Source organism: Plecotus auritus (assembly GCF_963455305.1).
Source record: "Plecotus auritus genome assembly, chromosome: 8".
Lineage (NCBI taxonomy): Eukaryota > Metazoa > Chordata > Mammalia > Chiroptera > Vespertilionidae > Plecotus > Plecotus auritus.
The window spans coordinates 117,031,397-117,046,745 of NC_137782.1; the positions used below are offsets into that span (position 1 = coordinate 117,031,397).

The window sequence follows — 15,349 nt, forward strand, 5'->3', positions numbered from 1 at the left end:
GAGAAACTTGATGAGACCTTCAAGGACCTTAATGAGAATGCCAAAAAAATTGAAAAGGACCAGTCAGAAATTAAGCATACACTGTCTGAAATAAAGAATATACAGAAACTCAACTGTAGATCAATGTACCCCAAGAATCAAACCAAAGATCTGAAATATGCGAAAACAAAAAACACTCAACCAGAAAAACAAAAAGAAAAAAGAATCCAAAAATATGAAGATAGTGTAAGGAGCCTCTGGGATAACTTTAAGCGTACCAACATCCGAATTTTTGGGGTGCCAGAAGAAGACAGAGAGCAAAATATTGAAAACCTATTAGAAGAAATAATGACAGAAAACTTTCCCTACCTGGTAAAAGAAATAGACTTACAAGTTCAGGAAGCGCACAGAACCCCATACAAGAGGATTCCAAAGAGGACCACACCAAGACACATCATAATTAAAATGCCAAGGGCAAAAGACAAAGGGAGAATCTTGAAAGCAGCAAGAGAAAAACGGTTAGTTACCTACAAGGGAGTACCCATACGACCGTCAGCTGATTTCTCGGCAGAAACTATGCAGGCCAGAAGGGAGTGGCAAGAAATATTCAAAGTGATGAACAGCAAGAACCTACAACCAAGATTACTCTACCCAGCAAAGCTATCATTCAGAGTTGAAGGTCAGATAAAGAGCTTCACAGACAAGAAAAAGCTAAAGGAGTTCATCACCACCAAACCAGGATTACATGAAATGCTGAAGGGTATTCTTTAAGAAGAGGAAGAAGAAGAAAAAGGTAAAGAGAAAAATTATGAACAACAAAATGACATCAAATACATACCTACCAACAAGTGAATCTAAAAATCAAGTGAATAAAAAATCTGAAGAACAGAATGGACTGGTGAATATAATAGAATCAGGGACATAGAAAGGGAGTGGACTGACAATTCTCAGGGGGAAGGGGTGTGGGGGTGCGGGAAGAGATTGGACAAAAATCTTACACCTATGGATGAAGACAGTGGCGGGGGTGGGGGTACGGGCATGGGGTGGGGAATCAGGTGGAGGGGAGCTATGGGGGAAAAAAAAAAAAGAGGAACACCTGTAATAATCTGAACAATAAAGATTTATTTAAAATAAAAAAAAATGTATGGATAGCTTTGCTTTTATGCTCTGTTACCAGGTCATACCTATTATTTATTTGATACAGAGTCCAGATCAGAAGACCAGCCTCCTATGAGAATGTGCAGTTCATTTTTGATGTTCTTCCTTAAGGCTTGGCTTGCCTACTTTGAAAAGGAAGGCTCAGCTAATTTTAAAGAAAATTACCTTTTTGTAATGCTTTTAGGTTATATTACCAAATAAAAGATGAAAGAAGAGAAAGGCTGGGAGAAAATTGTCCAAAGTGCTGATAACTGAAGGTTGTAATTGGGTGACGAGACTATGGGTGATTTCCTTTTTTAGGTTTGACTTATTGTTAACTTTTTTTTGTAATGAGGTATATGACTTTTATGATAAAAACCAAAATTAACTAAGACAACTCTAAAAATGTATGCCATTTTTTTTGTATGGTTATCTTTATATCTTTGGGCCAGAATCTTTAAATGGGAACACATCTTTAATGGGATCATATAAGTCAATAAGAAAATTAATTTGTTTTAGATAAATTTTATTATAGACAATTTTCCATCAACCCATCATCCATTAAAGTCGAGCATGCCACCATTTAACCAACATTTTCTTTGTTCCTATATTTTTCCATGAAGCTATAAGTCTGAAATTTTTCAAATGTTATTTATATTTAGACAAAAGATAAAATGTTTTTACTATAAAAAGAAGTTTACTTGATGTTACACCAAGTTTCTTAGATCATTTTTTCATGAATGTTTTTATATTGTTCATGTCTTTTCATCCTTCCTTCCAGCCAATACAAGAGTTGCGGGAAGTTGTTCTTAATATTTTGCAAGACCAAAACAGAGCCAGAGACGGTACTGTGTTTTGTATTTAAATTCACTCCCTTTAGACCTACAAGTACAAGTCATTGAGGGTCACCTAGTGGTAAAAGAAGTCCTCTGAAATGCCTCTCGCCCTTGGTTTCTGTGGCCTGGCCCTCTCAACCAGTATCGTTGGCTGACTTATTTCTGTTGTTACAAGTAAATAAACTTCTCAGCACTGAGCAGCCTGGATGAGTGTCCTGCTTCCCCAGAGTCCTAGGTTACAGAAGACAAATGGCTTTTTTGAGGCAGAAGGGAGAAATGCCAGCAGGGGGGACATAGAAATATCTGCAATAGTGTCAATAAAAAAAAGAGAGAGAGAGAGATGCCTCAGCTCAAGTTACATGTTTAATCATAACAAACCCACCAACACTTTTACATCCAAATTCACGTTCCCTCTAAAAATAGCCATGGCAGGACTCTGCACTTAGGTAAGCATTCCTGTCAAGGGTCAGAAGCTCTAGAGGACTCTTCTGGGAGAAACATTGTATAGGTACAGTGAGTGGCACATTATTGTTGTCATCTTTGTTATATGAATGGAGAACCAGGTGGTCTAATCCATTCAAGCTACCTTCAGAAGATAAAATGGATTATTTTTATGAAATTAGAAGGTAACAAATCTTTTTCCTTTAAGAGTAGATTAACTTTGGGGAACAAGTCATGTGAAATTACAGCTACTAACGAATTACTTTGGAGAATGAGGTTACAGAGTAGATATGCTCAGTGGCACTCTTACTGGGAATGATGCTAAAATTCAAATGTTTGTTTATAATATATGAAAATACTCTTCAAAGAGATGAAAACAGGAGATAGGAATTCATGTCTTATTACTAGTTCACCCTTATTGACCTTTTTAGGGTCTCAGCCTCCAGTCACAGTTTCTGCCTGTCTCAGTCTAATTTCCTTCTTTTCATTTTGGTTGTTAAGGTTGGGCTATCATGCAAATTGAGTTAACACAAGACATTTTTCACCCACTGTCCACGGTGATAGCCATATGGTCACCCTGAGTAAGGAGGGGAGTTAACCCTAGTGAGTCAAGAAAATTGACCCAAGGTATGGTATAGGGTAAAAGGCCAGTGATTAGTCCCTAGGAGAGCTCTCTGGAGAGTGAATAAGAGACTAGGGTGGGGCCATGTTTAGTTACCCATCCTCAATGGGGGGGCAGAAGAGGGGTCAAGAGGCAGCCTGAGGTAGCTGGGCACTGCTGCAGGGCTTAGCAAGACTGGCTGTAAGTCCCACTTCAGAGCAGTTTCCCTTTTTTCGTATCTGGGGTCCATAAGGAAGTCATCATATAGGTTACAATGATTTCATTGTATTGATTTTGGATAAGTACTAAATTGCTAAATCTTGCTTTCCTTCTTGACCTTGTGTACACAGGAATTACCTCTGAATCTTTGACTGCTGGGACTACTATACCATCCATAGAAGAGCAGGCCAGGGACATGGAATCTGGAAGGAAGTCTTGTCTTTCTGCAAAAGAGAGAGAACAGGTTCTGGCAACACCCCAAATAATCGAGGCAGAACAGGATAGGCACCCTGGTATCAAATTACAGGTTGCCCCCATCCCCAGGTAAGCACTCTCTGAAGCAGGCTTTGTGCTCACAGGCCCAGTTCTCCTTCACAGATCCAAGTACTGTCAGTGTTTTTACATCTTCTGCCTCATAGAAAGATCCTCGGTCCAATCCATTCTTGGCATTGAGGGAAGGAGCTGACAGTGAGGGGAGGGTTAGAACGGACTGAGAGAACTGGCCTGCAATGAGGAAGGTGCTGCTGGAGTCACGAGGGTTTGGAAGTGGATTTCTCCTTCCTCTTCACCCTCACTGGTCTTGCACTTGTAGACCCCACCTTCCTTTCCTACCAGCCTGGCACAGACTGGTGGATGGGGGGGGCACAAAGTGCCAACAGAGGCAGCCTCTACAGCTGTGCGGAGGAGGGACAGCGAGCAGCCCCATAAAAGTAGGGAGGGCGGTTGGGTGTGTACTGGTTACAGACTGCTCAGAATTTCCATTGGCTTTTTAACAAGTGTAAGTTTCAGGCAGAATCCATAGTAATTTAAGGGATTGTGTCAGGTTATAAGTGTCATTTTCTGAAACATTAATGTCACATCAATCTCTGTTCATGATCTGAGAGCAGATGGACTCCACCCAGTTCGTTCTGACAATCAGAAAAGGGCCATCTTAGGACGAGAGCTGCTCTAGACAGAACTATCAACCTACACTGAAATATCTATTGTGTCTTATTAATAGAATAAGAAAAAAATAAGGACAAAGTGGAATTTCAAAAGAAGCGATAAAGTTCTGAATACCTCTCTTGTCTCTCAGAATAAGTGGGATGCCGGAAGTACAGGACATGAAGCTGATCACTCCCATACGGCGGTCAGCGAGGATCGAGCGAGCTGTGTCCCGCTACCCGGAGATGCTGCAGGACCATGATTTAGTGGTGGCTTCTCTTAGCGAGCTGTTAGAAGTGGAAGAAACAGAGTGTTTTGTATTCCGTAAAAATGAGGCTTTGCCTGTAACATTAGGGTTTCAAACCCTTGAATCATAATTTCTTGAGCCTCCATGAGATGAGAAATTCCCTCGTCCAGCTGACCTGGGGGAAACTCATGGACGCAGACCAGGGCTTAGAAAGTAGCTGCAAGACTCACTCTCAAATTGTCTGTCTCACACAGGACAGCCTTGGCTTGCTTGTTTAAGGTGGTTGTTTGCCAGTTTTACAGCATCCAGAAATGTCACACTATTGAGCATGAATTTATCCCACAAGTATGGTAAGGACGTGGAAGGTTGGTGCCACAGTAAGGCGGACCTTCCTTCCTGTGTCCACCTTAGTTCTCCCAGTGTGGACGGTCTGAGCTTAGGTCATGAGGGACATGACAGGCCACCTGGTCAGATCCCCTCATTTTACAGATGAATTTATACTCACCGTGCCTTTGCTCAGAGATCATAAATGATTTACATATGACCTTTGCCTTCTGTCACTGTGTCCTTGTGACGAGGGGTCTGTCCTTTCTCTGCCAGGTCTCCTAGTGAAACAATGCTGGATTAGGATGTTCGTTGGGTTTGTTATATCCAGACCTAATTTTTGCATTTGTTATTCAAAATGCTTTTAAGTAAAAGCACAAATGGGAGCAGGTTGGGAGGGGATGCTTGCTTCTGCACTTCAGTTCTTTGCTCTGCTAGGGAAAACCCCCACCTAAGAAGGCGGTGTGAGCCTCGGAGACTCCACGGGTTGCCTTTTCTTCCTTCTGAGCAACTGCTCTCGGGAAGGTAAAATCCAAATCACTGTAAATATAATGTAGAGAACCTGGTTCAACATAGCTTTCTTAATATTTAAGTATTAACCAAAGAACATTAAATGTTGTTTATTCCTTCTTCATTTATCTTGTTTATTACAAAAGAAATGGTGATGATGGCGTGGCCTAGAGAATTAGTGGTTTGTTTGGGGAACCACCAATAGGCTACTCCAGAGGCCTACGGGACATTGATTACCCTGGAGAGCTGACCTTGATCAGGGTCTGACCATCAGCCACACCCAGAAATCACGCTTATTCATTGTGAGAAGCAGATCCATCTCTAGGTCAGATTTATAATAACAAGGTTCATGAAAGTGAGCTATAACAGCCACAGTGCAGATAGACTAAGAAGTAGATTGTTACCACAACCAAAATCAGGAATGTGTACAGCCAGCCCTTTCCTCCCTTTAGACAGACTCACTTTACCTGTGACACCACCAAATGCCCAGGGGGGTTACTAGGGATCACAAAATCTGAAAATGGGAGTTATTTTCCCAGGTTCTTTGTCCTCAGGCCCTTTCTGCATTCCCTACCCCAGGAGGAAATTCTAAGAGTTGATTTTTGTAGATTCAGATACTGAACATATTACAGCACCTTTCCAGAAAAGCAGGACCTAGGGTCTTTCCTGATAAAATGCTACCCTCTACCCATGATAAGAATCTAGTGTTTAAAGGACCAGGAATACCTGGTCCCTGCCTGGGCTGGCCCAAAGTCAACCCAGGAAGAAGGAAAGGCCTTGGGCTCCAAACCTGAAATGCAGATGTGAAAAATGACTGAGTGCTCGGAGCACATGGCCTGTTGCCCCTTATTTATCTTCAGATGTTCCAAGTGTGTCCCTTATTTATCCACACAAAATGCCACCAGTGAGCTGTGTCAAAAGTCCGTCGGTCATTTCAAATGCAGAGACACTCATTCTAAGTCTCCAAATATCCCAGCTGGCAACCACCAACAAGGGACAGTGACGTCAGAACAAGGCAGGCCAGGACTGAGTACTACACAGAGCAGTTTCTACCAAAGTAATGATCATGGTTTTTCCTGTGTGTTTTTTTATGTTCTTTCTTGTGGTTAATACTCACCTGAGGATATTTTTCCCATTGATTTTTAGAGCAAGTGGAGGGAGGAGGAGAGAGAGAGAGAGAGAGAGAAACATCGATGTGAGAGAGACAGATCAATTGGTTGCCTCCTGCATTCGCCCAGACCAGGCCAGGGATGGAGTCTACAACCAAGATATTTGCCCTTGACTGGAAGCAAACCCGCAACCCTTCAGTCCAAGGGCCAAAGCTCTAACCACTGAGCACCGGGTAGGGTATGATCACTTTTTTAAAAAATATATTTTTATTTATTTCAGAGAGAAAGGGAGAGGGAGAGAGAGGAACATGGATGATGAGAGAGAATCATTGATCAGCTGCCTCCTGCATGCCCCCTACTGGAGACTGAGCCCACAACCCAGGCATGTGCCCTTGGCGAGAATTGAACCTGGGACCCTTCAGTCCGAAGGCCAATTCTCTATCCACTGAGCCAAAGCAACTAGGGCACAATCACGTTTTTAAAGCACAAGTATAACTTCTCATATGTATTAATGCACCAAGTTCAAGGACATCTGGGCTATTGCATTTACTGTCTTCCTAATGACCTGGAATGAAGATCTCTACAGCCAATCATGTATTATTAATGTGCACAGAAATACTTTTTTTTTTTAAATAATTCTTTACTGTTGAAAATATTACATATGTCCCCTTATCCCCCATTGACCCCCTCTAGCCCGCCCCCCGGCCCCAGGCCCTCACTGCCTCATATATGCATGGCCTCATCTGTGTTTATGGACCATGCATATATGCATACAAGGTCCTTGACTGATAACCTCCCACCCACCCACCTTCCATCTGAGATTCTGCACTCTGTTCCATGCTTCCTTGTCTCTGGATCCACACCGTTCATCAGTTTATTTTGTTATTTAGATTCCACATATGAGTGAGATCATGTGATACTTGTCTTTCTCTGCCTGACTTATTTCCCTTAGCATGATACTCTCCAGGTCCCTCCAGCTATCTTAAAGGGTGAGAGATTCTTTTTTACTGCTGCATAGTATTCCATGGTATAAATGTGCCACAGCTTTTTTATTCACTCATCTATTGATGGACACTTGGGCTGTTTCCAGATCTTAGCTATTGTAAATTGTACTTCTATAAACATAGGGGTGCATATATTCTTTCTGATTGATGTTTCTAATTGGACATATTCCTGGACATGGGATCACTGGGTCAAATGGCAGTTCCATATTTAATTTTTTGAGGAAATTTCATACTGTTTTCCATAATGGCTACACCAGTCTGCATTCCCACCAGCAACTTCGCAACACTTGTCACTTGTTGATTTATTGATGGTAGCCATTCTGATAGGTGTGAGGTGATTCCTCATTGTCATTTTAATTTGCATCTCTCTGATCAGTGACTTTGAGCATTTTTTCATATGTCTCTTGGCCATCTGTATGTCCACTTTGGAGAAGTGTCTATTTAGGTCCTTTGCCCATTTTTTAATTGGATTGTTTGTCTTCCTTCTGTTAAGTTGTATGAGTTCTTTATATATTTGGATATTAACCCTTTATCAGATATATCATTGCCAAGTATGTTTTCCCATACAGTGGGCTCCCTTTTCATTTTGTTGATGGTTTCTTTTGCTGTGCAGAAGCTTTTTATTTTTATATAGACTCATTTGTTTATTTTCTCCTTAGTTTCCTTTGCCCTAGGAAATGTATCCGTAAACATATTGCTATAAGAGATGTCTGAGATTTTGCTGCCTATGGTTTCTTCTAGGATTTTTATGGTTTCATGACTTAAATTTAGAAATGCTGTTTTTTAAAAGAAATTGTCCCCTGCTGCATTGGGCCACCACTTCTTATGCGGTCTCCTGCCTCTGGAGTCCATCTGCCCTCCAAGTGACCCAAAGCACCTCATGGCATCCCCGGAATCCAGACACAGTGGTCCTTCCCACTGTAATGAGGGCCTAGCACCCCCTTGCTGTATCTCCTACTGAAATACCAGGATGCAAAGATTGTGCCAACCCAGGGCCCAAAAATTTGGCTTCTTGTGATATCCTGGTAGACATGATTGGTGAATATGACCCTCAGACACCAATATGGCCATCACCAGAGGTCAATCACAGAGACCATGAGTCCCCGTCCCCTGGGAAGCCGTGGCCGATCCAGCTGAGCAGTGTGGACTCATCTACCTGCATCAGCACAAGTTGTGGGTCCAGATGCTGAGTAATAGTAAAGAACACAGTAGGGTGGGCCCCTTCTCTGACAAGATGAAGGAGAACTTTGTGGAGGAGGTGGATGCCCTGGGAGGAGGGACAGCCTCAATGTGCGCTGACCACTATGCTGTGCCAGGGTTGCCTGGCTTAATCCCACCTGGAACCAGCCAAACCAACACACTGAGGCCAGGCTCAAGTGGGCAGTGCATCTGGTTCAAGAGGAGTTTCTGCAGAGACTAATCTACCAGCATAGCTGGCGGCCAGCACAGGTCTGGGTGGAAGAGGCCCTGGCCCAGAGATTCCAGGTGGACTCAACAGAACTGGCAAAAGGTGGCTGTCCCTGGTAGGAGCATCTCTATCACCTGGAATCTGGGCTGTCACCCCTGGTGACCATCGCCTTTGTTATCTACAGTGACCAGGCTGGACAGTGGCGGGTACTGTGTGCCCAAGGAGCTCCATCTGGTCCACGTTTGGTCTCTGTCCAGAAGACCCCTGCCAGAGCCATGCTGATGTCTTCCGGGCGAGGCCTAAGGCCAGGTCAGTGCTGTTCCTGGCTGCATCTTTGTTCATGCCAGTGGCTTCACTGGTGGTCACCACACCCAACAGGGTGCCACCTTGGCCCAGCACCTGTGCCTCCCACATATCCCCTCATCCAATAAAATTTCTTCCATTTAAAAAAAGAAAGAAAGAAATGTGCAGAAATAAAATTGCGTGATGCAGCTCGAGGAACTTGTTACATTTCCCTGACTCAGAGGCCAGGGCGACACCTCGGATAAGCAGTGCTTCCTCCCAGAAAGAAGTGTTCTCTGCTCCAAATCTGTCCTATTTGGGAGAGGTCAACATGGCGCTTCTTCTCTCGTCCATACTTGTCCTATTATCTGAAAAATACCTCAAGTGGAAGACAACCCATGGTGCCGGCCCAGGTCCAGCACTCGGTCAGCCTTGGTGCAGCTCTGCTGGTCCTCAGGAGGCAAGAAAACTGGTCACGGATCCTTTCCTCCCAAGCTCACACCGTGACTCCCAGTCAGGGCTAGGAAAGGTGCCAAATGTCTTTCTCTGGGCTGGGATGGAGATGAGGGGCAGAGAGGCCAAGCCACACATCCCCAGAGAAGCCACAGCTACTGCTGGGAGTGTGTGCAGCCCTCTGCTGGTTGGAATGGGGAAGTAGCTCCACAAACAACCTGGAACCACCAGCTAAAGGGAACCTATGAGAGGGACACTAAACAGCCCCAGGATGCCTGGGGAGCCAGGGAGCCAGCCTGCCATGACAGCGGGGATCTCAGCTCAGGGGCTCAGGCAGCACAATGGACGAGGGGGTGGAAGCAGGACCCCCATTCTCGTGGTTCTGCCACCTCTCCCAGAGCAGGGGTGGGTCTGTCAGATGAACCAGCCAAAAGGGGGCTGGAGGGGGGCCAGGCACCGACAGTCAGCTGGGCCTGGCTGAGCAGAACTGTGGGCTGCTCTGGGCTTAGAGCCTTGGTTCTTGGCCCTATCGGGCCCAATGCACAATTAAGAGTATTTTAATTTCCCCTTTTCTATCCTAAATTGAAATTCAAAGATAATATAATTACTGTCTCTATAATTTAAAAAATAAATATATCCTCACTATAACATAGAAGAAATAAAAAGAAAATCAACTTATAATAAAAGTATGTTTCTATGTAAATACTCAGGAATGACTACACTTGAAGACAAAAAAGTTCCCGCAATTCTCCAAAATGCCTCCTAGGGCTGACAGCCCTCCCCTGGGAACGCTTATTCTAACCCACTGTAGCCCCAAGTGGTGGAGCTCAGCCACAGCCAGGTGGCTCCTCCCAGCTCTGCTGTGCAAGAAGCGACCTGCTTCTTCCAGCCACTCACCCTCTGGGGCAGGAAAGGAAGCAGGAGGTGGGGTCCACGTGGGCCAGTTCTTGCTCTGTGACCACCTCGTGGGACATCTGCAGGGACAGATGGAGAAGGTCCATCAGTAAGGCTTTCTGAGGTCCTCAGTGATTATGACCCCCACGCCAGCCCTTGCCCACAGCTGCAGCTCCCAGCCCAGCGAGGCGGCAGACGGAACCGGCGGGGAGGGGGTGGTCCAGAGAAGGAGGTCCTGGCAGATGGAGGCAGCGTGTCATAAGAGCCAGTTTCTTTTTAATATATTTTATTGATATTTTACAGAGAGGAAGGGAGAGGGATAGAGAGCTAGAAACATCGATGAGAGAGAAACATCGATCAGCTGCCTCCTGCACACCTCCCACTGGGGATGTGCCCGCAACCAAGGTACATGCCCTTGACTGGAATCGAACCCGGGACCCTTCAGTCCGCAGGCTGACGCTCTATCCACTGAGCCAAACCGGTTTCGGCAAGAGCCAGTTTCTTTAAATGTTTCGCCCACTCCCTCAGGTGCCTTTCTTTTTTCTAAAATATTTTTATTGATTTCAGAGAGAAAGGGAGAGGGAGAGGAAAATAGAAACATCAATGATGAAAGAAAATCATTGATCGGCTGTCTCCTGCACGCCCCGCAACCCGGGCATGTGCCCTGGCTGGGAATCAAACCGTGCGTGACCTCCTGGTTCATAGGTCAATGCTCAACCACTAAGCCACACTGGCCAGGAATCGGGTGCCTTTCTTCTCCTGTCTGGTCTTTACTTCAGCAGTAGTGTCTGGCAGAACAGATAACTATGCCCGACCCTGGGTTTGCCCTCGGGAATTCTCTAGCCCTGCTCATCTGAAAGCCCAGAGATGGGCGAAGCTGCACAGTGACCACTCAGTCCCCAGCATGTGGCAGTGTGATGGGGGGGACAGAGCACTGGGCCCACTCCTGACATTAGTCTCCAGCAGGTGACAGTGAGTTTGCAGGTCCTCTGCACTCCCTTTGTGCCGGTGGTAAGTGAGGATCAGGGGACCACTTTGCAGGGTCATGCTGAGCACTGAGCAAAATAAAGCACTGAGCCCAGTGCAGGAAGCACAGGAGAGACTCAGACACACCTTCCTCAACCGTGTGGGCAGCTGAGAGAAGCAAGGAAAGCAGGCGGGAGCCCTGGGGATCAGACTTCATGCCCAGGCCCCGACCTCAGACTTCGCACCTTGAAGATGGGAACAATGACACTAGGCTGGGAGAACTGCCTGTGCCCTGAATCTCCTTGGTGGCTGGTCAGTAAGCCACTGGGGATGGTTTCCTGCCTCCTTTTCCCAGGACCCATTACCTCAGACCCCTTGACTGCCTGACCCAGACTGATCAGAGCTGCCTGTCACTCACAGAAGGACCCAACCCAGCAGGCAGGTGCTTCTCAAGGAGCAGAAACGGTGGAACTGGAGGACAGGGCCACGCTATACAAATCACCCACAGCAGAGCACAGCGCGGTCACTGGGATCCTGGGCCAGCAGAGGGCGCTGCCTGACAAGGACAGGGAAACTCCCAGAGGTTGGAAGAATCAGATGACTGGGCTCAGGGACCTGGGACAGGAAGCTGCGAGGCCCATCCCCCCACCTCCGCCCCACTGAGCTGTCCCCTCCTCGCTGGGCACCCGAATCTCCCTCTTGGTGGAGCTGAAGACTTGCAGCCCATGATGCTCCCATCCTTGTGGCTGGTGCACAAGTGGCCATGTGACTCAGGAGGAGGGGAGGAGGCAGACCTCCAGGCTCCCGGCACAACTTTCCTGGCCCCGTGGGGGGGTGAGGGGCACCCAGTGGGGACACTGGGCTGGGCCTGTGCACGTGTGTGAGATGTAGGTGCCCTGAGTCCATGCTAGGTGGCTTGGAGGAAGGGCTCAGAGGTCACAGTGTGGGTGGCCCCCAGGGGATGAGAAGGGTCCCAAGGTCCAGTTCACTAGAGAAGCCCAGCATAAAACAGATCTCGACCCCTTGACAACCTTGGCAGGACCTTGCTGCCAGGCCTGCACTGGGCCACCACCCTCATCCTCTCTGCTCCCCATGGGTCCACAGGCTCCCCTTGGTAGAGCTCTGCCAAGTCCAGCCTCCTCGGCTCCTCCATCCGTTCTGAAAATGGATGGGGGACAGTGGGATGAGTGACAGCCCTGGCCCCCTTCATCGGCCTGGGGCCCAGCTGAGCCATGTGGTAAGAGTGGAGAGGTCAACAGGGGCCCAGGAAGCCACTGTGTACATCATGTCCTCACATCAGTGGACAAGTGCGGTCAGGTCACACACAGTGACTCAAACCCCAGCTGTGTAGGCTCACAGCAACTCCTGACCCCAGGGACACTTAGGTCATTCCCAGTGGGGAGTGTGCCTTCCACTCACTACGCATCCTCAGAGCAGGTAGGGAGGGAGGTGGGGGTCAGGTGAGGAAGGAAGCCCCAGGCCACAGAAACACACCTGGCTCTGGAGTCAGGAGACAGGGGTTTGAGTCTCAGTTCTGCCCCTTCTGGCTGTGTGACTTTGGGCAGTATGCTTAACCTCTCTGGGTCTCTGTTCCTTCCTGTATAAGATAGACTTGCTCTCGTAAACCAGAGGATGGTGTTATCATGGTCACGGCTAACCCTGCACAGGAAAGGAGAAGGTGACAATGTGGCAACCTCTGGACTGGTGGCCAGGGCCCCTGCCTGCTCCCAACCCCAAGGCCCACCCTTCTCTCCAGCCCAGATGCCCAGCTCCTGGGACAGCTCAGGAACCACCAGGCAAGTCCACCAGCCCAGCCGTTTCTAAAACTTGAGGATGTTCCCAAAGATGTGGTCCCCGGTGTACAGGATATCCTTCCTCCGCACCCAAGCAGCTTGCACATACACATCAGATGGGCCTGCCCATCATGGAGGACAGGCTTCCTTACAGCCCTTCCCTGTCCTGGTAGCAGGCTGGGGACATGGGCTGTCAGTCAATGTGCCCACACAGAGCTGGCCCAAGTCCCAGAGGGGGCAGAGGGCGCCCTGATCTGGGAGGGCAGGGCTGGGACAGCACTGGTGACATGGCGTGGGAGGAAGGGCGGCAGAGGGCCTGAGAGAGCCCCCTGCTTTCCTGCCTCAGGTCAAGCCTGAGGGTGGGCTCCCTCCCTGCAGCCTGGTCCACTGAACACGGTGGAAGGGGCCTCAGCTACTGTCATTACCATGTTGACCCATCTCTGCACTGCTCCTTCCACAAGAAAGCGGTGCTTCTGTGTCCACCACAAGCAGGTCAAAGTAGGACCTCAGGGCCTGGCTAAGGCCTCGGCCTGTGGGGCGGGCAGGAGGCACATGCAGACACCCAGGAAAGCCTGCCCTGGCTCACAGGTCTTCAGCCAGGCGGCGGCACCAGCCCACCCTAACGCAACCCCTCTCCACACCTGGTTCTTCTTCGAGGGGAGGGCTGGGCCTGAGAGCGGCCCCTCAGCACCTGGCCTTCCCAGATCTTGGCGCAGCCACCTCAGTCAGGCACGAGGCACGCACCTCACCAGCGCCAAACAGGTCAGTCCTGGGGTCTGGCAGAGACAGAGCAAAGGCCAGAGCACCTGGCTGGGCTGGGCCAGGGCCACTGCCGGCCTCTGCCCTTACCCACTGGCAACCACAGGAGCAAAACAATGAGAAAATCATCACCCATTCCACTGAGACCTGAAGAGGCCAAGAATCAGACCCCAAAATGCCAACCAGATGGTGGGGGTAGCAGGGTTCTGGCTCCCCGCTCCCACTCACTGTTTCCTATGGGGTCTCAGTTTCCCCAGGGCCGGGAAGGAAGCGAGGGCCCCATCGCTCATGCACTCACGCTGGTGTAGTTGTAGCTGCTGGTGGTGGCCAGGAGCACTCCCAGCCGCCTTCCTGCCCAGCAGGACAGGGATCTGTTCATGGAGGAAACACAGATCAACTTCCAGGGTCGGTGCCTCCCAGGGCTGCCCTGGGGGCCCCTCAGGTCTCAGCCTCCAGCAGGGCCCCAGGACAGGCAGGAAGTGGAGAGCAAGGCCAGGCGCAGGCTCTGTCCAAACCTGAAGGAGGAGGCCAGGGAAAGGAGGAGGGGACCAGGGACAGGCCTGGTCGTGACCCTGTGTCTTTGGCCCCTCATCCTTCTCCACGTATTTTCCGGGTCCTCCAGGGTCTTCTCCTTGAGATAGCCGGCAGGAGGAACACAGCTGTGCGTGTGCACATGTGTGCATATGTGTGCGTGTGTGCGTATGTGTGTGTGTGTGCGCGTGTCCAAGATGGGGTAGCCCAGACCACAGTCCCGGCAGGAAGCAGTGGAAACTGAGGGGCTGTAGCCCTGGGGGCTGGCCCAGGAGAGTGAGGGCAATGCCTGAGAGTCCTGGAGTCCCGGGCACCTCACCAACAGGCAGACGCTGTCCACTGTGTCAGCCACACCCTGGAGAAGGCTTTGGAAGGGCTGAAGAGGCTCCCATGCTGACAGCCAGTGTCACAGCTGGGGCAAGCCGAGGGGACGGAAGGCTGATCACCAACCCTAGAGTCATGGGAGGGTGTCACCCTGTGCTGAGGTCACCCCTTGGGGGGCACCAGTTACAAGGTTGGGGGCTCTGTGGTGAAGGTCGTCCCGCTGAGCTCCTGGAGCCCCTTGAACTCCTCAGTGAAGCCTATGCCCCCTTAGGGGGGCTGCCACTTCAGGGCTTGGCCCCTGGCAGCAGCAATGTCCTGTGGGTTACCCAGGCTGGGCGGGCAGGAGCAGCCGGAGAAGAAGTCCACCAGGCAGGCACAGAAGCAGGTCCCTGAGGTGGGGAGGCCCTTCAGTTGCTGCCCAGGGACCCTGGCAGCAGCCCCAGGCCGGAGCTGGGCCCCAGGAAATCCGCTCCCTCCCTCCTCCCCCCTCCCCAGGCAGTTGAAGATGGTGCAGAGGATGTGGAACCTCTGCAGGTCTCCCCTGAACGCAGTTGCTGGGGTCTGTTAAGCCCCGCCCTTCTTACTCCTCCACTCACCTCTTCTCTCCC

At 49.0% G+C, this 15,349-nt stretch overlaps 1 protein-coding gene and 1 pseudogene across 2 annotated transcripts in view; both read left to right on the forward strand.

Annotated features, from left to right (window-relative positions):
- CKAP2L (cytoskeleton associated protein 2 like) overlaps positions 1–5,341 on the forward strand; it is a 25,934-nt gene extending 20,593 nt beyond the window's left edge. The window contains exons 7-9 of the mRNA XM_080684573.1: positions 1,898–1,961; positions 3,345–3,537; positions 4,289–5,341. Of these exons, the coding sequence (XP_080540699.1) occupies positions 1,898–1,961; positions 3,345–3,537; positions 4,289–4,514 (483 nt within the window). The 3' untranslated portion in view covers positions 4,515–5,341. The remainder of the gene's footprint in view (positions 1–1,897; positions 1,962–3,344; positions 3,538–4,288) is intronic.
- On the forward strand, positions 4,713–9,186 carry LOC308256659 (MYG1 exonuclease-like; annotated as a pseudogene). The gene is made up of 2 exons: positions 4,713–4,749; positions 8,301–9,186. The product of its transcript is annotated as an MYG1 exonuclease-like (transcript).
- Positions 9,187–15,349: the final 6,163 nt, after the last annotated feature.